Consider the following 23732-nt stretch of genomic DNA (forward strand, 5'->3'; position numbering starts at 1 on the left):
TCCACAGCTGTGGCTGCACATCTAACCCAGATCAGCCAACGAGGCCGTTCGCTGAGGTGTCAAATGTCCATGCACACCCGTCTCTGTTACAAGACATTCATCAACACCTTTTCACTCACCTCTCATTGCTTTTAAAGGTGATTTACAAATTAACAATAGCATGCTGGACATAGAGTGGCATTGCAGGACACCTGATTCAATGTGTCAGCGATACTCTGGTTAATTACATAAGTGCTGTAGCTTTATTTTCTAACTTGAGACAAGTTGTATGTGCTTCAGGCTCTGTGATCATCACCCAGGCCAAGGAGGTTTGGTTTGTCTGTTGGTTGATTTGTACGTTTGTCTATACGCAAGATTAAAGGTTCAGTGTGTAAGATTTAGGTGATAGGGATCTACTGGCAGAAATTTAAATTAATACAAAAATTAATCCTTGTGATGTTTTCATGTGTGTAATTATCTATATTGAACAACAATTTGTTCAATATAGATTTAAATACTTTAAATTTAGATCGGGAGCAGGTCCTGTCTACAGAGGCCACCATGGACCTTTTGAGTTTTATGACAACTGAAGGCTTCCACAGGTTCTCTTTCAGCTTTGGAAGGGTGAGGTGAGGGGTATTCAGCGGCAACATGCAACTTCACCACTAGATGTCACTAAATTCTACACACTGAACCTTTAAACAGAAACAACTGAACAGATTAACATTACATTGAATGGAAGTATAGGCTGTTTTCCCAGGGAATAATTTATGGATCCTACTGAAAAAAAAATCTGGCATATTTAGGGGACTGATATCTATGAGTGTGTGAAATTTGGTGCATTAAGGGGAGTGTTGGGCCTTGGAGGAGGTATGAGCTCTACTGAGTGCCAACCTTCATAGGTGGCTTTTCAGTCATTCATGCAACACTTTCATAGAATAGAGAATAGGAAGTCCCCAGTTGACCTGATTCATCGGTCTATTGATGCTTTCAGACATGCACTGAACTCTGCAGTTCCTCCATATTTTGTGTGAACGCAAATGTTCAAGTATGAGCCTTTGCAGTTTTCTGCAGACTTTCTCTGCCTGGCCCCCTAGTTAATAGTCCATATAAATTCAGGAGACTTTGATGTGAGAACACAGCAGGGGATCCCCCACTGAATTCACTCCGAGCAAGTGGGGGGGTTGATGACGTTCTAACACGCAACAGATGCAAAAAGGAAAAGAACCCAAAAAGCAAACAAATATCTCTCTGTGAAAAAGCGGTGACACACACAGAGGACACGAGCGAAGATGTCAAGAGAGTTTGTGGTGATCAGAGCTGACGATGGTGTCGGGGTGCTGAAAACATGATCACGTGATCTCCACAGAGGAATTAATGGCTGCTTAAGTAGTAGTAAAGGAGAGAAGCCAGAAATCTACAATAATACAGAAAACATTAATACTGCATACAGTAGGGGTCAAGGCCAAAAAACATGCCCAGGTCTTTGTTGCTTTGAGGACGTTGTTTACCACTGAGCGATGGGTGGCCAGTTTCATTACCTGTCACTGTACACGCAAGTCTCTGTATTCACTGCCTCACCTTGATCAGAGGAGTCACTCTCTGCAGGGGAGCTCTCTCCCTCTGCCATGGCGTCCTGTCTCTGGCCACGGACAATCCTCGATCTGGAGGAGGAGGAACCCTGTGTAAGGGTGGTCGATCCCTTTTTACGTCCATGTCGCACCTGCCCAGTCCAGCTCTCCTGGGGGCTGCTGTCCACACTGGCTGCTGAGAAAGTTTGCGAAAACAAATCACAGTTCAAATGTGAGTTAAGGAATATTGGTGGGACATTAAGAATTCAATAACTGAACAAAGCAGCGTGGGTGCACAATCTCTATTTCTACCTGTGTCACTTTGTCCCCCTGACTCTCGCCGGGATTCCACCTTGCTTGTACCCTGGCTTCTGTGTCCGTGCTTGGGGTTAGAGTTGCAGGGCGAAACCTCCTTGTCCCTGGAGCCAGTCCCTGAGAGGTTCTTTTTACCCTGGGCTCTCTGTTTGAGCTGAGCCACATCACTGGCCAGCTTGGAGCTGAGCACGCTGTGAAGACTGCTTTTTCTGCAGCCCTGCGCTTTTATCTGCTGCAACAGAGAGAGAGATGAGAGAGCCAGAGACGGCCTGTTACTCTCCCGGTCACAGCAGCTGCAAAAGCATCAGGACGTCAGAGGGAGAGGACTCTCATTTGCTCCCACACAGAAAAGGAAAAAGGAACAGCAGAAGCCTCAATGAAATAGAGATATTAATATGGAGAGCAGAGGATTTGACTCCTGGGGGTAGCACCTAATTAGAAATCGTGTGCAACAAAAGAGTATATCAAACACAAAGAAACAAAGACTGCCTTCTTTCATTTCAGGTTGCACAGAGGACGAGAGGGAGGAGGACAAGGGGACTCTAACCTGTGAGCTGCTAAGTCGCTCAAAGCCTCGACTGGACAGCCTCTTCTTCCTTCTCTGGCTGTCTCCGCCCGCTCCAAGGTCCTCAGGCGACAGCGCAAGCCCCGCCCCCATGGACCTGCCAGTCAAAACAAGGGAGATGCATTCATTAGAGAAAAATGGTGGTGGTTTGAAAGAAAAAAGAGGGGGTAGAACATCACAGGGGAAAACAGAGTTGAGTCACCTCTCTGTGGGATCTGATAACTCTCCTTTCTCTGTCTGATGAACAGAATGACAAAAAGGGGGAAACAAAGGAGAGCCCAGTGTCTGAGCCACACACTTGAAAAATTGGGATCTAACAAGGACCCTGGGATTGTTTGAGGGCAGTGTGGCATAATGAGCCTTAACGCCACATCTAGGGAGTGTCCTTGCGGCCTGTGAAGCGCCGCATAGCTTTGAAAGATACACTGAACGGTTGGAGGGCATAGCATTTGTTTGCAGCTCCATTGTTCTCAGCGAAAAATTCGTGGCTCTCCAGTTGCATTTTCACATCACTGTGGCACACTCTTTCCCCTACGCTGAGCAGCATCACAGGCCAGCCACTCCAAATACCCCTTGAATTTCCCCCTGGAAGCGTGCCCACAGACCACACCGACATGAGCCTGGCCATGCTCAAACAAAAGATTAACTTCCCCTCTCCTGGTGAGCGCGCAGCCTCCGTATTTTTACAGAGTAAGCATTGTTTTAAATGTGACAAAGATAAATAAAGTATATCCAGAAATTTCATGTTCATGTTCATGTCTTTGTTTGCATATATTTCTGTGACTGCACATTGAGGAGGGATCAAATATGTGCATGCTTCCCTGTCGCATTCAGCGCAGAAACACAACCCGTTGGCCTTGATCGTGTGTGAATCTGATAATCGGAGAGTGTGTGTGTGTGTGTGTGTGTGTGTGTGTGTGTGTGTGTGTGTGTCAGTGCACGTCTGTAACAGAACGTGAGGAGAATGAAGGTGATTGTCTGGGAGTCGGACTGTCTGCCCATTGACTGACAGGAGAGCGACACAGGCGGCAGTGGAGTGTGAGTTGTCCCTGTGAGGCAGATCCCGCCACGGCTTGCCTCGCGCTGCTGACAAACACAATGTGACAGAGTCCCACCCCACTGTGGGGGGTTGGTGGGGCTGAGCGTACAGTGACTAATTAAACAGAATTGATTAGCAGGGTTTGCTGGCAAGCAGAAGTTCTCTGCAGCCCCCCCACCCCTCCCCAATCAAAGTAGCACCACAAAGGACCCAAGTGCTCTACCCATAGGCATAACAGAGGCACGCGCGAAAAACAAACAATGCCGGGATAAATGCTCATAAGCACACAGCTGCATCCATACCAAATTGTACAGATGCATAGAATGCACAGGCAGGGAGGCACGAATACATCGCTGGCTCCAACACTGCCACACGCACTCCCTGTGGTTCCAGCTAAATAAGCGAAAGAAAGAGATTGGCCGGGCTCTTACCCACTGACCCACTGCCCTCCATCATAGCACCCAAGCATCAGCGTCTTGTAGTGGCATGAGTGGCAGGTGCAGTACACGTTTTTACATAACCCTGCCATGTAAAGCAACATGGGGCTAATCAGTCCCCAGTCTGCTTGCCTGTTCCTTGCTCAGAAGTGTCATGTCATTCTCTGCAGCGTCACACACACACGCATCCGCAGACACTAAGGGGAGAACAGCCTGGATCCCTTGAAAAGTAAAGTGCCTGAGCTGTGGCTCCAATTTTTAACACAATAGAGAGTCACACTGCAGTTTACTGTACAACACCCCACCACCACCGCGTGGGCCCCTCCACCGCACTCCGCTGCAGGGCCCTGGCCCGTTACCCTTTCGTTTGAGTGTCATTGTCACCCAGCATCAGCGTCCCCACTCCGATCAGTGCTGGCCTGGCAAGGGGGCAGGGGTGCACGGGCGGAAGGAGAGTGGAGGTGACATTGCAGAGGGGCAGCTGGGAACACTATGGACCGTTGCCCAGAAACCACAGTGAGAAGCGGAGAGAGGGAGGAGAAGATGGAGGGAGCGAGAATGCTGCGAGGTGACATTTAGTGCTCTAAGCCGTTCCAAACCCTGACGACAAGGCTAATTGAAGCCTGACAGCAAACCTTTATCCCCGAGGCCTGTTTGGTTTATCAGTTGCCGTGCCACACACAAACAGGGCTGATACCCCTGTTTTGACTAAAGCTGACACTTGAACTTTTAAAAATGTCACCAGCATATTTTGAAATAAAGCAGGGTTCTTGTTTCTTGCATATCCCTCAATCTTCTTTTTTATATGTCCCCTATTCTTCTTCTCCTGTTCTTCTCACCGTGTTCCACTAACTGCTTTATTTTGTTTTTTTTCTTTCACACACACATGATGTATGAAAGCTCGAAATGTCAGCTCGAGTGCCTGGACTGTCGGATTGTCACATTATCCTTTGGACTCCGGGTGACCCCGTGGGGCCGTAATGGCAGTGGTGTGTCACATTCCTGCTGCTGGGACAGATTACAGGAGAATTCACAGTACTCTAATTACATCCTCTGCCTGTCATCTCCCTCCAGCCAGCCAGCCACCCCTCCCACCTTCGAACACTGCCCAGCTAAGCTCGACATGCACCGAAGTAAGGCCACTGTGGTTTACAGTTTGCCGTGTTGAAACCTAATCAGAGTCATGGGTATGTATCGTTTACAAATCACACATACACCAAATATTCTTGACTCCCACACACACGCAACTGACAGCAATCATGCACCAATAAACATCAGCGTTGAATTAATCAGAAGTGGACTTCCTTAAGTGGTTCAGCTGTATTCTCCTATTTCCTGTTTATGCCAGTGAGAGGCCGTCCCTGTATGCCAGTGGCACAGAGGGGCTTATCAGGTAGCATCCAGCCAGCAGAGATGGGCCGACCGACCGACACTCACTTGACTTTTCTTTGGCCCTCCGATGAGGACACTGGACCTGAGGTGAGGGTGGGTTTCCGCTTCCTCGGCCGCCCCGGTCCTCGTCGTGCTGGGCTGCGAGGGGTTTCCTCCTTCCTGCTTGCACATGCAAAGATGTAGAGGACAGAGAGAGGAACTCCTGAGATACATAATATATTGACACACTTTTATCGGGATGGGTGGAAATAAGCTTGAGGTAGAGGGGGATAGGGTCACACTCACTGGTGATCGTGCTTCCTCTGAAGTTTGGCCAGCTCCTTTTGCTTCTCTTTGTAGCGACGCTGTAGCTCAGCCAACTTCACACGCATTGCAAGCTCAGGACCATCCATTGTTTCCATGCTACCTTTGGCTGGGCAAACCTGAAGTACACATCGGTAGTAGTTATTTTTAGCATTAAAAACAACATTTCAAAAGATTGATTGCTTTATTTTAACAGTGGAACGCCATAGCTGCAGACTTACTGGTTCGTTGCGAGGCGTCCAGCTGCACTTCCGACGCAAGTTGAGGATCTTGCGGGCGGGGAAGTGTCGCCCTGAACCCGCAGCGCTGTCTTCCTGGGTGCCCATCTCCAGTGCACGGGCTGTGGCCAGGGTGGCAAGGCTCTGGAGGTCAAACATCAGCAACTCATCTTCTGTAGAGGGGGGAACAAAACATGGACTTAGTTCACATTTACGCTCGATTTAGATACAGCTGAACTAAAAACTCCTTAAATTTGTCAAAAGACACACATGGCAAGAAATGTGAGGGGGTGTTTGTGCATGCTAGTGCTACGTGTGCACATTAAATGTCAAATCATGCATATGTAGTTCCTGATTTCAGCAGTTACCGTGTTATATTGTGAATAAATTGTGAGGGAGAGACATTGAGGGAAATTATGTATATCCTGGCAGCATGGGTTACTGCATTATCGTGGAGCTGGAGAAATGTGACACCGTCTTATGTCTTTACATGAATTTAACAAAAATACTGATTCTCCTTACTTAGTACTTGTTTTGGTAAAGACTACTGCTGCGGCATGTTCCACTTCTCCGAGCTGCCGACAGTATTGCATCACAGAGACAACATCACAGACTCTGGAATCAGTTGATGATACCTTTTTTTATTTTTAAAGAAGCCTCTATTGGGAGCAGTTAAATGCATTAGGATGCTGTGGTAAACACAAAACATCCTTTTGCATGAATAAAAAAACAAAAACACATTGCGCTTTGAAAACAAGGAAGCTTTTAAAGGCACTTTAAAACAATGGGGTCTAATTAGCCAGGCAATGCCCCAGGGTGCTGAAAACATCGACTGCTTTTGTGATTATACACTAACTTTCAGTAACATGTTTGGGAGAGTAGAATGCCTACCGGTGTGTTTCCTTTTTTTCCCCCTTTTTGTTTAAGTGCGTATTTGCGGTTGCGTGTGTGTTTTATGTGTGTTTGGGCGTGCATGTGCGTGTGCTTGTGCGCACGTGTGGATCAAGCAGCGGCATGATGGAGAGACAGAGAGAACAGCTCCCTAAGGAAAGCTGGAAGGGAGAGAGAGGGAATGAGAACGGGGAGGTGTACACTCCTCGCTTGCCGTTCAGCCCTGTCCTCCTGCTTCTTCTCCCTCTCCTGAGGCCTCTGCATCGTTAGAACAGCCTTTTAGGAAATAAAAGTGCCTTTAACACACCAAAGAAGAGGAACGGCAAGCAGGCATGCAGACAGCTTCTCTGGGGACATGTTAGAATCCACCAGAGGCTCTTTAGACCAGCAGGAAGAGAGGAGAAACTGGGAGGGAACGCAGAGCAACCGAGGCTAGGCCTGGGGGGGGAGTGGGACTTTGTCACAGAGGATGCAAAGGAAGAGGAGTGTAAACTCTGAGAAAGAAATGCATTCTGCTGATAAGTGTGTGTTCCTGTGTGCATCGTAATGTGTTTAAGTAATGGAGGACCCACTGTCCCTCACCATGGCTTTTCCCACAGGTGCGCCTCCGCTGTTGCAGCTCCAGATCTGCCAGCTCACTCAGAAGCTCCATACCCTGGTAGGGGTTGGGATGCGATGGAGCAACTGATGGGGTGCTGAAGGGATACAAGGGAAATGGAGGAACGTCTGTGCAGAATGCAGCAGCAATCAACAGCTCCAGACTCCAGTAACACGGCACAAGAGGTTTTTGGGGCACAGCGACAGTTGCCTGGCATGGGCTCGGAGAGGAAGCTGAGGCTGGGGAAAGACACACAAATTCCACCGAGGCGTCATCAGTGGTCATCTCGTTCTCGCGCTGCTGCTCACTGTCCTTTGCCCCGTCAGGGGCCGGGGACTGTGGCTCAGCGGCTGCAGGGGAAGCTGGGTCAAGCTCAATGATGGTGGGCAGCTCTGGCTCCTGCTCTCCAGGCATGATGACCTTTTGAGCCGGCTCCACCTGGGCCCCCTCACCCACCGCCCCATCATCGTCTTCCTCTTCCAAGGTGATGACAGCCTCTGGCCTTTCAGACTCCTCTGTTGACAGGGGGACTGGACAGGAAGCAGCCTCGCACACTGGGCTCTCAGCAGGGGGGCAAACCAGCACCTCCTCCTCAGCAGGTCTCTGCTCCTCCACCTCCTCCTTTCCAGGCACATAGTTGGCTGCTACCTCCGCCTCCTCCCTTTGCTCCAGAACTCTATCAACCACCGTTCCCTCCTCTTCCTGCTCCACTTCATCGACAGGGATTGGCTCTGAAAGAGGCCTGACCACTGCTTGGCAGTCTAGCTCCTCTCCCAGGCTGGAGAGAGACTCAGGAGCATGCTCAGCAGGCTCCACTTGGACTGCTTCCAGGTCGGCTGGCTCAGCCAGTCGAACATCCTGAGGGGAAGGTCCGCTCCTATAGCCCATGGCAATAGCAGGGTAGGTGTAACCTGGAGGCAGGTCTATAAAGAGAAAGAAAAATAGAGAATCATTAATGTTGGTGAGAGGATTCTGATGAAACCTGCCACAAAAGTATAATATAATTAATATAACAGTTATTTTCACCATCTAACAGTTCATCTGATTCATTACAGACAGCACCATTTTTCTTGAAGAGATTGTTACATGCGGAGGTGATGAACAGAACTAAAAGACTTGCTCTTCAGGCCCACTGTGAACTTAACTCCCTTGCTACCTTTGAGGTCACGAGGGGTGAAAAAACAGGAAAAGGAAATGAAGTGGCACGCTGCCTTGATCTCCCAGCAGTGGGATGGGGAGAGGACCACATGCAACCTTTTGTGAGTTTAAAGTAGTTTTTTTTTAACTGGGCCAGGCCTTTGGTTTATCCGAGCGCCTGACACAATTCCTCTGGCGTGCGCCGGCCGTTAGCTCGACATTAATGATGATGAAGAGAGTGAGGTGCCCGTGGGGGTGGAGGAGAGGCGAGGGCTGCTATTGAGGTGTTTCTCAGTCATTACTGAGGTAACAGTACTGGAAAGCCCCAGCTCATCTGGCAGTCATTTTCTGCAGCTTAGAGCTGTTCGGTCAATCAGCGGCTTGCCAGCAGAGTCACCCGCACACAATACAACAACACCAGCAGGAAATACAGATTGTTAAAAGTGGCTATTCCATTTACTTTGGGTATCATGTACAAGGTGCTGCTATATCACAGAGTTCACTATCATTATTCGGTTGCTGTGTCAGACTTATTCAGTTGAACGTTTGTAACTGACTGCATCTTAATCTGATTACATACAGCATGCAGGCTTTCATCTGATGTTATCCGTGTTGCTCATGCTTAAACCATGCTGGAAAATGATAAGGCAGATTTGTATAGTCTTGAATGCATATTGGTGCTTTTTTTGAATACTCACCAGGCTCCAAAGACTCTGGATAAACCTGTGGGGGCTGAGCCTCCACTCTCTTGTCCTGAGAGTCGCCCCCCTTGGGCATCTGTGGTGGGGCAGGGCTGATGGCGGGCGAGTGAGGGGCCGCTGCGGCGGGGCTGAGAGCAGGGCAGGGTGTCGAAGGAGTGCTTTTGGGATGCGCTCGCAGGGAGGGGGACTGGCAGCAAGGGGACAGGTGAGCAGCACAGGCCCCAGGGGGAGAGGCGTTCCTCTGAGGCGGGTTGTAAGAGTAGGGCTTGGCAGGTTTGGACGTTCTGGGTTCCGAAATGAGTTCCTCCAGCTCAACCGAGGGCTCATTTGGCCTCTTCTGCATCTGTGGCATTAAAAATAAAATCATTTTCATTTTATACATCAGCTGAAGGGTCCAACAAACCAGTCAATCTTAAGCAACTGATTTTGTATAATAGCAATAACATTATCACTTCCTCGCAATCTAGTCGTTGACATAAATAGCTACTTGCTCCACAGCCTAAATTCCCTGGTGAAATCAGCACATCCCAGAAAAACATTAGAGGAATTAAAAATAGACTAAATGGTCATGTGAGAATATAAGCTGACTCATTACTTGCTCTATTTGAGACTTGTCCTATTTTGTATAGATGGATCTATGGCAGCTTATGTTGATTGAACTCTTATTATGTTTCTTGAAGATTTTGACTGTGAAGTCACCTGTGTATTGTGAGTGGCTTGATGTTGCATGTCCATGCCATGTGTAGCTCTATGCTGCTGTGGCTGCTGCTGTTGCTGCTGCTGCTGCTGCTGAGGTTGAGGCTGCAGCTGCAGCTGCTGTGTCGGGTGGCTCTGGTGCTGATGTTGATGCTGATGTTGGAGTTGTTGATGCTGCTGGAGAGCGTACAGCTCCTGTTGCCGTAGAAACTGGGATCGGGAGTACACAGCAGGGTGTTGCATGTGGGAGGGTGGGCCCCGGGCGCCGTACACAGGGGGCCACAGCCCTTGCTGCTCCATCACATCTAATGAGAAAAAAGGAGGAGGAATGTGACAGAGGCTACCTTAGAACAAAAACACAACACTTTTCATACACATCAACACCAATACAACAGTTTTTCCATCCATATGTCCCATTATCTACCTCCCACACAACATTTCCAAACGCTGAAACCATTATGGATCATTTAAAAATCATTGAATTCACATTTTATTACAACGACAAATCTTTAAAAAAGAAAAAAAGCCGAGATTTCCGACTTCCTGGAACAACATCTCCCCAGGCAACACTAATCCCACACTCTCTCCTGCTCTGAACAACGGAAAGCTGTCTGTTAAGAACTGCCTAGAGAATTTGCTGGAATGCAGTGAAAAAGTCATGACAATGATGAAATGCGAACAGATGATGGTTATAGACTGATTAGGGGTCAAAATACTGGGGTGGCTAAGCGGGTTTGTCTCGCCGGAGCATTCCGTTGAGCCTGTTCGACGAAAAATCCCACCTGCCCGGCCAAACCACAGAAGGGGGTCAGCGAAAGAGCTCAGCAGGAAGTGCAGTTCCCATGTCTGTGATTGGACAATGTTTCTCAATATGTGGCTTTGAGGACTAGTACAACTTAAAGATGCTGCTGCTGTGACAGAGGTCCCACTTGGGTATTAATAGGCCCACACAGTAATACAAGCAAAACTGGCATTTTTCTATTCTCTGTATTTAATGGACTTTTTCCCATAAACCGTTATGTCCAATTTGACTCACTCTTCCACCCTTTTTGCTGAGACATTGCAAAAATCCTTGTTCAGTGACATAAAGTTGGACACACAAATGTTTCCTGTGGGAAAGCTTGATGCACGTCCTCTCTCAGCTGAAACTCCTGTGGAGTGCAGAAGGAAACATAACGCTGAAGATTGTGGGCTAATTAAATTTTGCAGCCTGTTCACCGAATACGTGTCTACAAGGACTTTTGAGAAGCAGTCTTTCCTGTACTCTCACACTTCCTTTTCCTGCTTGTGCGGTACTCAGTGTATACAGGTGTGTGTGAGTGTTTGTGTGGAGCCTTTGTGTGTGTTTGTGTGCGCCGGGTGCACTCTGACCCGTTGAGAGCACAATTCCTGTTGGGCCAAGCAGATGGTGAGCAGGACATTTTGGAACAGTAGTGTGTGTTTGAGAGTGTGTGTGCCAGTTACACACACACACACACTCACACACTGCCTCAGTGGAGCCATAGGCATAAAACAACGGTTAGGGAAGTCCATTTTTTGAGGGATTTTTGGGGGATTTCACGCTTATTGAATGGGCGAATATGAAGTGGGGGGAGGCAGCTGGAGGAGGAATGAAGCCTCTGAACATGCAATGTACATTTTAAATTTTCTCTCCTCACAGAAAGCTGCTGCTTATCATCAACCAATAACTGTTAAAACCAGTAAAATGAACACATGATGATTCACATCATCACACACATGCAGCTCTGCTCTTAACACGGTAAAACAGAATAAAGCCTACCTGGGTCTACTGTGTTTCCCATTAATTACATATACCTCTTTTACACCATTACGAGTGGGTGAATTTTGAAAACGCAGGTAACACAGTGTGTGAGGCTACAGATGCATCACTTGTGTGCACTTGCCTGACTCATTTGTTTTAAGTGAAATGAAAAATACACTTGGCTTTACAGGAGAGACAAGGGGTATGACGTACCCAGGTGATGGGTTGTAGGATGGGCAGGGGGCTCAGTGGGTAGGACGACCAGCTGGGCAGAGGGATCCTGAGGCAGAGGCAACACCGGCTGCAGAGGGCCTGGCATTGCTGCAGAGAAACCTGGGGGCAGATTCTGGTGGAGGGCTGTATGTCCTATACCTGCTTTATGGAAAGGATGTCAGTTTAGATGATGTACCCGTCATATTCCTCGTTAAAAAAAAAAAACAGCTACTAACATTCTATGACTGTTGATAATCAGTGATCCAATGAAAGATGCTTAAGTGGAAATTATTGTTTTAGATATTATTAATAAAGACCAAAAATATCAAAAACCTCTTACCATAAGAGTGACCAGTCATCCAGAGTGATGGACTCCCAGTTCTTGGCATCCAATGATGGTGAGCAGAATGTGCAGCAGGATCTCCTAATTGGCCAGACTGGAGGGAAGTCCCGCCTGGGACCATGAGATGAGAGGTGAGGTCACCGTGACAGCTGTTAGAGGGATGGATCCGTGCAAACTCCACCCTTTCCTTGTTATCCCTGACATCAGGAAGAGACAAAGATAAAGAAATAAAAATGAAAACCCGGGTACTGAAGATTTTTGTTGTGTATGAAGGAGTGGGTTCAGTCGTTCACCTGATGTATGGATCTCTGTCTCTGTCCAAACAAGTTAGACCTATTTGTTCCCCACTCATCCTCTTCCTCTCCTCCTCTGTGGTGGGATCTGAAGGATACATGGAGCGGGGCAGTCCTGTGAGACAAATATTAACTTAACCATTAGCTTTCACTGCTGTGTCTCTTGGTGAAGATCTATTCCCAAGTCTCACACCATTTTCAAAACACTGTTGTGATTCCCAAGAGACTTGAGAGAATGTGCTCATTAGTTTGTCCCACCCAACAGATATTTTATTCTGCTTTTCTAAAGCCACCTTTTCTCTGTATTTTCTGGCCTAATGCTCGTATCATTCCTGACATTTTTCCTGAAACATGAAATCAGTTAAAAATCTGCTGACATGCTTGCTAGGAAATTTAAATTATTTTTGATTGGGGCTGGTTAATTTAACAAATACGATTGTGTGTTTTGCTTTTTGGAGCCAAATTTAGGAATCTTGATACGATGTGATATTAGTAGTAATAACTTTTCATTTACTTTGACTTTTACTTCTTGGGATTCAAGAATAAAGAATTGTGAAAAGTGTTATTTTGTTTAAGTGTATAAAGCTAAATAATACAGAACTTGTGTAAAGTTGGACAAGCATGTTTTGGGACTGTGGAGCAAATTATATTCAAATCTTTTGAATGTAAAAGCCAGCGAGTGTTACATTTCAAAAGAGTCCTAATGCATTCACCAACTGAAGATTTTGTCTCAATAAATGCTGAGAATAACCAACATCTTTCACGTTTTACAGTTTTATATCTTGTTTTATAGTCATGTTTTTGCATCAGGTAGATCCTGAACAGGTCACACAAAATGATGATGAGGCAGTGACACTGACTGCTTACCTTTCACAGAAGGATGTACCCTGCCCTGCCGGCTGTTGGGATGACCGTCTGCTGACCGACAAGTTGGCTCCCTTTGTCTGGCCACTGCCACGGCAATTCCTACCGGTGGCTGTCGCACCTCACTTTCCCCATGACCTGTTTCCCCAATATCTCGGCTCCGCCCACTGTAATCAGGGCGCTCGTTGTCATTGGCCGGGCCCTTCCTGGAAGGTAGAGTCTGTTTGTTGCCCTGCAGTGCACAGCTCCCACCAGCAGGACCTGATTTGAGGTTGCCCAGACCCCCAAATGGGCTTTTCTGGGAAAGGAGCAGTGGCTGTTGCTGGTTGCTGTACTTTAGTAAGCTTTTCATGGCACTGCTCTCCCCCTGGGTTGTACCCTGGGGCTCAGGCTGCTGCTGCTGCTGCTGCTGCTGTTGCTGTTGCTGTTGCTGACTGAGGGGAGGTGCAGCGAGAGGTTGGGAAGGAGGCAAGCTCATACCCGGCTGCTGCTGTTGCTGCTGCTGCTGCTGCTGCTGCTGCTGAGAGTGTTGCCCACCAGTGCTTCCTAACTCCATGTAGGACTTCCTCTGCTCCTCCTCAGGTTGTGACATTTGGTGGGGAGGCCTCATGGTCCAGGGTGGCACCGGGGGCTGCTGGTGGTGGTGCTGCCCACTGCTGTTGTTGTAACCATAAGGAGACATGTCCATCTTTCTTTTCATTTCCTGACTAGTCCCCTGGTTCAAGTCTGCTGGAGAAGAGGCTTCAGGGCCAGGTCGGCCATGTTGCTGGTGGCGTATCCTGGCTACCTTTTGACCATCTCTCTGTAAGGAGCAGCTACCACCTGGACTAGGGCCATGAGCTGCTCCAGCCCCACTATGCTGACCCATGCTTTTATTTCCAAGAGGTGAGGCATTAGGTGGGGGTCCTGAATGGGAACAGTCTCTGTAAGGGGAAGTGTTTACAGAATGAGAGACAGGGTGCCCAGTCTTGGGCCCCTGGGGCAGCGAGGATCTGAAGACATCCATGTCCACGCCATTGTTGATACACTCAGCACTGCGTGATCGTACTACCTGGTGCTGCTGTTGGGGATGTGGGGGCTGTTGCTGTTGGGGAGGTGGAGGAAGCTGTGAGGGCTGAAGATGTTGGTGGTGGGACTGCATCCAGTCTGGAGCCTTCTCTGCCTTTCTGTAAGCTTGCTGCTGCTGCTGCTGCTGCTGCTGCTGCTGTTGTTGTTGGTGCTGTTGTTGCTGTTTTCTATGCCAAGTATTATGATGTCCACTGCCTCCATTCTTTTCTATTACCTTCTCCTTGGCATTACCGCCTCCCCCTCCATTGCCCACACTGTGGCAGTCAGGGTTACCAAGCTGGAATGGCCCACTAGTTTTGTCCCCCAGATCTGCCACAGATGGCACAAATGTAGGTCCTGTGACTTTAGGCTCTCGCCCCACATTGGCTGCCCCCCTCTCGTGTGAAACAGGGTTGGCTAGAGGGGCAGAAGGGGGCGGACAGAAGAAGTCCGGATGGTGGTGTGTATGGTGGGAATGATGTGGATGGTGTGGGTGGCTGGGGTGGAGCTGAAGGCAGTGGAAGCCCCCTGGGTGAGGATGTGTATGGGGATGAGCATGAGGATGCGGATGGGGGTGTGCCCCACCTGCAGCAGAACCCATGTGTAAGGGTGGGGGTACAGAGTAGGACAGAGAGTGGTGGAGTGGTGCCTGACCCCTTTCCAGACAGTCTGAAGATTGTTCACTTATCCTCATCTCCCCACTTACCCCTTCTTTGGTGCAGCGGCTACTTCCACTGGACACCATATGTCTGCCCTGGCTGCTCCCCCCACCTCCCATTGCCCCTAGGGCTGTGCCCTCTCCCCCACAGCTGGACATAGAGGCCTTAGCCCCTGCCCCAGTTCCAGCATCTCCATTTTGCATCTTGCCATTGTGCAAGCAGGCACTGAGGGGCTTGCCCATGCTCTGAGGATGTTCCTTGCTGTACTCCATTGCTAGTGATGCCTTGTGCCTCTCCAGGGCCCGGCTGTTGACCTCCTCCAGGGGCAGTGGGTGCTGTGGATAGTGTGGGTGCTGCTGATGGGAGTGGGAATGGTGGTGGTGTGTGGGCTGGGGTGGCTGGTGGCTGTGGTGCTGTTGCTGCTGATGTCTCTCCTTTGCCTCCTGTTTGCTACTGGACCTCTCCTTGTCCTTCACAGGTACCACTCCTCTCTCGACAGACCCCTCTTTAAGACCCTTATGTAGACCCGTGCCCACCCCTGCATCTCTGTCTCTGCTGCAGGACCCCTGAGAGTGGCCTGAACCTGCCCTGGACATTGGTGGCAGACTGTGATTGGCTGAGATGAGAGGAGGCTGGGACGGGAGACCTCGAAGGTAGAAGTTCTCTGTGAGAAGAAGGAAGGCAAAGACAAATGCATTAGTGAAGAAAGGAAAAGGCAATGACAGAATTTGATTATACAGCTTTCATGATAGTGTCCCTAGGCATTCTTATATCAGTATCCCACATCAAATTACACCATACCATGTTGAATAAATTGGATTTAACTATGTTATTTCTGTCTGATTGAATTTTAATCATCTCACGTCTCACCTTTTTGGGTGTCATAGAAACGGTGCTGCCCATAGAGAACTCCACTGTTGGCATGGTGATCCAGGTGGCTCATGGGAAGAAAAGTGTGGGCCAGACTCCCTGAGAATCGAGGATACCCTGGAGCTGCTGAAAAGGATAGTGGAGAGAGGGAAAAACAGAATTGATAAGACAGGACAATAACCACCACGATGCAGTTATCCGGACTAACCCAGTATAATCCTTCAGGTCCAATGCAGCTGGTGGTGTTCATATGCAAATAAGTACCGGCTCTGCCTGTCATGTTTGCCTTTCGTGCCTGAGTTTACAATGTAAACAATACAAGACAAGCTTGGAGATTGCGGTGGTGTATGAAATTTGTCTTTGACAGATATGGCCCCTTTCTTTATCTCTCTCTCAGAACTGGCAAAAGCACCTCTATCCATCTGAACAAAGTGATGAGGACGGGTTTGAAGGTTGTGTTTGTAGTGAAATGAGAGGTGGGCGGCTGACCTTTACTAACCCACATCACGGGTAAAAGGTCATTCAGATGCTGGGCCTGGAGGCCAGTAAACCTAGGCTTATTACATCCAGCCCATCTGGAGGACGTTTACTCCACAACCAAACACAAGACTCATTTTGCCATGGGACATTCAAAATCACAGAGGAAATGTTGAGTAGAGGCGAAAGGAGAAAGAAAAACATGGACGAAGATCAAAGCTCATTATGAAATTAGGACAGAGAAACAGCATCACTATCACAACCCCTAATGTTTAAATATTATTCACACTACTGCAAAGAGGAGAGGTAGTGTAAATCATAAACAGGGTATTATGGCTATAATGTGATACAAAACTAAGAAAATGAAAACTAATCTATTCACCATGAGTGAATCAGAATCTAGACATGTTGTGTTTTTTTGCAGTTTCTGTGTGGGACAGAGCGGTTGACTACTGTCCAACAGCACATAAGCATCTCAGTGACCTTTACGTCCAGGTGCTTCACGTCTCCTTCTCCCCGCTTCTGCACCTGTTTCACCCTGAGCTTCACTTTCAAACACAACTCACAGATGGAATGAAGGAAGGGGGAGGGGGAGAAAGAGCGGAATACATGGCTCTGGGAGCTAAATGAAAGACAGACGTATTTGTGTTGGCAAGCCTGTGACCTGATCCCGTAAAGCGCAGATGCAGTGTGTAAGCAGCGCAGTGTTTTTTCTTTTTTTTTTTACGTCAGCTCCGCGTGTTGAACGTCTCACTTTCTGCCAGTGGAACAATGGGACCGATGCTGTGGGACCAGCTCTGGGGAGGGAGGAGTGTTATGGTGGGCTTAATGACCTCGTCTCAGAATGGCCTCCGCATCCTCCAATTTTAATTAATGAAATGCATAGAGAGGGCCAACAGCCCTGCAATAACACAGGAGGTGCTGCTTTCCGAGGACGGCAATGGGGCGATAATTACATACCCTCACTTTTTCTTTCGGCTTCTTTCTTTTACCTATTTTTATATCTCTCTTCCCTCTCTCCCCTTTTGTCTCTGTTTCTTTATTTACTGTCATGATTAATAAGCGCACACATTTATGCCAATTCATCTACAGATAGAGGAGGGGGAGGCATCCTTTGTTTAAGACGTTTTTCTCTGATTTGGGGAGGGAGAAGAGCAGAGAGCTGGTTGGCAGTCTTTATCCAAGCTGAGAGAGGGGCTTTTTTTTTTCTACGGCAGCATGTTGTTTGTGAGCGTGACGATCGACGGCGTAATCCCTTTTCACAGCGTTGTCTGGCTGTGCCCGATAATGCCAGCCCGCTCAGTTTCAGCATGCCGTCCACTGGGGCAGCAAGAGGGGGACTGCTGGGCACGGCAGAGCCCATTCAGCCATTAATCTGGCCTGGACAAGGGAAGCTGCTGCTTCTGCTGCAGGCGGCGTGAGCAGGGTCTTAGTGCAGTCTGCTGACTGCACAGCAGCCCTGCTCTCTTTTGCTCCCTCCACACATTCACACATAAACAAGTTAGCATCGGGAACTGAATGAGAGAGAGGAGTTCACAGCGCATGTCATCCTTTCCATGGGCAAGGCAGGGGCAGCCGCAAGAGGCAGAATGAACAGAGGTGCGTCCCATGGAGGGAATGCAAGAAGTTCTGAAGGTATTTCTCACAGCACAGTGGGACGAGAGAAGCAGGCCAACAAGGAGGACAAAGAACAGGGCTGGATATAGAACAGCACCGAGAGGCAGAGGAGAACTAAGCCTGCTGAATTGGAGGCAGGCGACAGAATATTAAGATAGCATCCTCTCTCCACTCCTATCGCTCTGAAGACACCAGCACATACAATTACTGATGAGGGTTTCTTCATTTTTGCTAAAAGGCAAAATAACACAAAGGCCAAATTGTATTCTATCTATGGGAGAATGGCTGTGCCATTTCAGCGATAGAGAGATAGAAGGACAGAGAGACAGCGTGGCAGAGGAGGACCAGGAGGAGAGGAGCAGGCTGAGCTGGCTGTCAAGTCTGCTAATTGAGAAAAAGTGACAGAACCATCAAGACACAGAGAGGGAGGAGACGCAGAGAGAAGACTGGAGCTGTTTGGTGGAGGAGGGGCAGTGCTGTGGTGGATCTCCTCAGGTTTGACTAATTGAAAGGAAGGGATGCAGGCTGGCACGAGAGAGAGAGAGAGAGAGAGAGAGAGAGAGAGAGAGAGAGAGAGAGAGAGAGAGAGAGAGAATGAAAGAGGCAGCAGTATGTAAGGGAGGAGAGGTGGGGGGTGCAGCTTAAATCCCACAAAAGGAAAAGCTAGCAACTGCTCACAGAAGGAAAAGATGGACAACTGAAGATAGGCTTGGAAAGGCGTATCAAACAGAAGTGGATTAGACAGGTGTGTGCATGCATGTGTCTCTGTTTGCGTGGAACGTGTGGACAGAGATATGAGACTGCGATTGTTTCTGGCAAAGCGTAAGAAGTCATTTGGGCCGCAGCCAGCTGGCCTCAGGCCTGTGAGGTGACTGCAGGGGATTTTTTTGTCGTCCATTTTCTCCTTTTTTTAATTTTATTTTTTGCACTCAGTTGTTTCAGTGAGGTTTATTCAAACTGTTCCATGCATGAAAAAAAAAAAAACAATCTTTCAAAAGCTCCGTGGGCCTAATCCTTTTTACCAGGTGTTATTAAAAAAAAACATTTTGTATTACATTTATTAAAGCAGTCGCTACACGACATCTGTCTGTTTTTCCCCGTTTAAATTTTTGTTTTATCCCCCTTCTTGCAGCCACAATCATACTGCCGCTCCTCTCTCTAGTGTCAGTGAGTCCACATCTCCCCTCAGCAAATGAACAGACAATCCCATGTATTGTGCACACAATGGCTGTTACAGTACTTCAATCAATCAGACGAGAGAATCTGAAACAGAAAGACCTCTTTCATTCCGCTCTCCCCTCGGACATTGTGAAAGCCACTGGTTTAGTTCTTGGCACTTTCACCTTGTACACATATCTCAGCATTTGCACCGCAGCACACTGTACACTTTCAACACAATCAATCTTTAAGCAAAAGTTACCACAAAACCAAATCTGTCGACTCTCTGTTGGGTGGAGATGTTATTTATAGCTGTGCTTAATGTGTCACTCAGCTAATGGTTTGTCACTAATGCTCCCAGTAGAGATGTGGTCTGTATGCATAACTGGCCCTCTCTGTATACATACCCAGACCATGTCCGTGCACATGCGGATACAGAGTTAACAACACGCCTGCTTCTCTTTGGCTCCCACATTCAGAAACTGAGCTTTGAAAGCTCTTTACTTGGAAACATTGGGAAATTATGGTTTCATTTGAATGTAGACCAGGAAAAAAAAATAAGCATTTATGATTGACAGCTTGTTTTTCAAAAACATGGTCAAAGTACTTCTGCTTCGCCAACTTGACTCTGTGATGACTTCTTTTGTATTTCAGTAGCAAATCAGATAATACATGTATAATTTATTTTCCACTTTCTGTTTGAAAAAACGCTACAAGAGCATAAAATAGTAATATGATCAATAGAAAAAACATAAGTCGAGTAGCCATGTTTGGCAGATCTATTTGTTCACTCACATCTTTTATACTTTTTTTCCACCACGGAGGTTTTGATTTCATGCCAGTTGTGTTTCTGTTGGGAGAATACTATCACTCAAATAATCTGGTGGAGATTTAGGGCAAGGTTGTCTGATTAGTTTTTAGTAAAAAGTCAGTTTCAGTGTCATATCCAGGAAAACAAAAAGTTGGATATATTGAAAATGGAATAACAAAAATATACCGGCCACATGTATCTCTTGATGTCTTTCGCAATGTTTTTGTAAATCTAGATTCGGATGAAGATTTCTTAACCTTTTCTTATTTAAATAAAACATTGAGAGAAGATTGTAAAGACCTAAAAAAAAATCTCTAAAAGTTCTTTTGACTATTGCGCTTGTCAGAAGCTGTCTATCCAGTCTAACCCTTATGCTCTGATTTTATAATAAACCATTTAGATCTCTGTCCCATACATGTTTTAACCAGATGAAATATTTGCATAATCATAATGGTTGAATCTGAAGGGAATTGAGCGATTAAATGACACCTATGACGTACGAGGACGGCAATGTCTTGGTATCCTCATGAGAGATTGGAGGAAACAGACTTTAACCCTTAGTGGACACATCGATTCCAAAAACACAGCCTAGTTTGGATTTGCTGTGGAGCAAGTAACAGCAACATCTAAAGCTGCATCACCACAACAAGGCCTGTTGCAGCCTAAAGGGGTTTTGCGAACTCACCGGCATATTCAGACGTCAGATGTCACAGCAGGCTTTTGTTTTTTGCAGAGAAGGAAAATGCAGTGTTTGCACACAATGCACAATTTTACTTTGTCCAGTGGAGGAGGCTCTGCAGTGGCAACAAGGCACTCCTTCATAAAGCTCCTTCTGACTGAGGTTTCAGCTTCTTAGCCATTATCTTGCTCACCACAAAAACTTGCCTGCATAAAATTGTCTCTGACCGAATGTGGTGCTTGGAAAGCTGCTTGTTGGGAACCCAGACTCCCCCAAAGACTGTTATCATTATCCATGGGTGTTTGTCCTTGCAACTCACCCAGTTTACCGTGTTCCAGCGGCAATGATGCTTAAGACTGGTCTTTTCCTAGGCACACTGGCTTGTCCCTGACTTGCCATTTACTTCAATAAAGAATGAGCATTTGTCACATTTTTCTTGGAAAGCATGACACAGTACGGCTACGTGCGTGTCGTCTTCACCCTGACCATGAGCTGACAGGTATACAACCAGAGGGGACCAACCCTGGAGGACATATGGGTCTACTAGTTAAGTCATTTTCGCTAATCGGAAGATTCCCACCTCTGGTCTGTTTACACGCTGCCCCTTGGTACATTTAAAACTAAGTTTCCATTCCTATGCAGTTGATAAGCAGCTTTACGTCTCCTTAAGCCTGATGTCTGTCATCACCCTGCGAAGCTGGACGAATGCCGAATGGAAAACAAACACTGGATCACATCTAACTCAGTTCTTCTTAAATGCTGAGGGAACTGAAACGTTTGTTATTGATCCAAAGCAGATTTGAAACAAACTCAATGGTCTAAGTCTACACTTAGCTGAAGCCACAATTACACAAAACTCTAGTATTAGAAGTCAGTGTCCCTTATTTGATCCAGACCTACATATTAAAGATGATATCACAAAGAGTGTGCATTTGTATTTACATCTGGACTTAGTGGTGACACCTTTTGTTCTCCCTGTCTCGACTAAATCTACCATTAGCAAATTGAAACTTGTACAATCACTGCTGATAGGATATAAATCAAGACTGGAAAACCTGATCATATTACCACTGTCCTTATTTCATTACACTGGCTTCCTGCACATGTCGGCTTGGTTGACTGACTCCAAAGTAAACTCAAAACACTATTTGCGTCATACCTGTGTGCAGATATACACACGTTTTATATACAGACAAATGTATATTGTTGTATTTTATAATAAACTTAAAAATATAATGACATTTTTTAAATTATGTTTTATATCCATTCATCTCAATTTTTAAATTGTTGTATTTTGATATTGTTGTTCATTATAAGTAGATTTTTGTGCACAGCCCTTTGAGACATATTTGGTGCCATCAGGCAATAATAAACTTTGGGGGCTTGTTAACATTTGAATTGGGTCTTTTTAATTACAAAGTTATTTTATAAAGAAATAAGATTTATCTGTTCTTAATTGACTTGTCCAATAATAATAATTTAAAAAAAGCATTTGTTAAAATAAACAAATAAAATGTGCTAATTGTGATTTAGCCTGCTCCATGCACTCACAGACAACTAGTAAAGGGTTTATCCACATTAAGTGACTGATTAGTAAGTGACTAGTGAGATCATTTTTAATATTTCCTTGATACATGGTAGATTTTAGCTCTGAAATCTGTGACAAACATGTCAGAATAAAGACAAAGACATTCTACACCATGACAGGTATATGCCAGAGACATGAAGATCTCACAAACTGCTGTGCTCGGCTTTGCATGCAAGCTTTAAAAAACACACTTGCAAAAAGCGAGGGGGGAAAAAAAATCCAGAGAATATTTCTTTAAGGTTACGAGTGACACACTAATACACAAATATGCGCGCACAAGCCAGCGCCTGCTCCGCTGCTGGTGGGGTTCTGCTGACACCCGGAGAGAGGAGGCGAGAGTCTGGGTAATTGTGCCGCTCATTTTGATGACTTGCTTTTTATGCAAAACAGGAAAAAGACAATATGCAATTATCTTGAGGAGGGAACAGCTGAATGTGGTTGATGAACAGTCTGGATTCAATCATGCTCTTAGTGCGTTATATGCAATTAAACTGCAATAGAGATAATGGCCTCCGTTGCCAACTGAGTAATAATCCCAGTCATAATCACCTCCATTACTTTTATTAGGCTTGGCATTATCATCATCACTCTTATTAATATTATTCTACATTTCCACAAGAAGAGAGTCTGACAATGAAACCCTGTAAAACTATAAAGGTAAAAGAGACTCTGATGCTTACAAAATGAGTTTGGAGGGGAAATGTTTCTGACCGAGCCGGCATGTCATTCAAACCTAGTCTTCCTGTCTCCATGTTTATTTGAAGAGGTGCAGAGTTTCTCGTCCTATCACTGCTGTAGGAGCGTGGGACACTGACTCAACCCCTGGTGGCCAGGACATGGGAGCAAAGGGGGTGTGAGGGAGGTAGGGGTGGCTGGGAGGTATCCAGTGGCTCAACACGGACAGCTTCTCGGCTGCAATCGGCCCTGGCAACATATCACGCAACCGGGACGCCACTGATCAGTGACCACAAAATAAACAACCCCCTCACCCACCACTGCCCCAACCGACCGGGCTAACAGCTGGGCTATTTTAAACAAACACAAGAGAGCTGAAATAACGAATCTGCTAAAAATGGCCTGTGGGTAAAGTCCGGACCCAGTTCTCCGGACTTTACCCGCAGGTCACTTTTGAAATCTCTCTTCCAGCTGTCTTGTATTTGTTTATTTTCCAAGAATAGCCCAAATCAATTTGTACTAGGGGGGCCAGGCGGAGAAAGTCAGCAGAAACTGCGGAGGCTCTGAGTTCACACATACACCCCTTCCGGAGATAATGGGGAGGATCTGTGGAGTTCGGTGCATGTCTGAAAGCAGCTTAGGTGGCTTAGGGTGGCCATCACATCACGTAATTAGCAAAAATTGCAAACAGGTAAATTTAACAGGAGAGCAGAACATGGATCAGGTTTTACATTTATCGTTCATCCTTCACATTTGAATTCCTGAAATACCTGAGCAGTGTGTGTGTGTTGTGTGCGTATAGCCGGGGTTTTGTGATGCTAAGAGTTGGGTGGG

At 46.8% G+C, this 23732-nt stretch overlaps 1 protein-coding gene across 8 annotated transcripts in view; it reads right to left on the reverse strand.

Moving 5' to 3' along the window:
- LOC117765886 (BAH and coiled-coil domain-containing protein 1) overlaps positions 1-23732 on the reverse strand; it is a 69376-nt gene that overhangs the window by 10796 nt on the left and 34848 nt on the right. For 2 of the 8 annotated variants that reach the window (XM_034592451.1, XM_034592457.1), the window contains 14 exons: positions 15894-16019; positions 13321-15687; positions 12454-12568; positions 12158-12357; positions 11818-11979; positions 9846-10147; positions 9144-9489; positions 7293-8231; positions 5823-5992; positions 5584-5720; positions 5344-5457; positions 2413-2527; positions 1863-2097; positions 1561-1746 (listed from right to left, as the gene is read on the reverse strand). In XM_034592451.1, coding sequence (XP_034448342.1) covers positions 1561-1746; positions 1863-2097; positions 2413-2527; positions 5344-5457; positions 5584-5720; positions 5823-5992; positions 7293-8231; positions 9144-9489; positions 9846-10147; positions 11818-11979; positions 12158-12357; positions 12454-12568; positions 13321-15687; positions 15894-16019 — 5514 coding nt within the window. The remainder of the gene's footprint in view (positions 1-1560; positions 1747-1862; positions 2098-2412; positions 2528-5343; positions 5458-5583; positions 5721-5822; positions 5993-7292; positions 8232-9143; positions 9490-9845; positions 10148-11817; positions 11980-12157; positions 12358-12453; positions 12569-13320; positions 15688-15893; positions 16020-23732) is intronic. The other 6 variants (XM_034592458.1, XM_034592455.1, XM_034592452.1 and 3 more) reach the window with 6 other exon arrangements.

Source organism: Hippoglossus hippoglossus, chromosome 8 (assembly GCF_009819705.1).
Source record: "Hippoglossus hippoglossus isolate fHipHip1 chromosome 8, fHipHip1.pri, whole genome shotgun sequence".
NCBI classification, from domain to species: domain Eukaryota; kingdom Metazoa; phylum Chordata; class Actinopteri; order Pleuronectiformes; family Pleuronectidae; genus Hippoglossus; species Hippoglossus hippoglossus.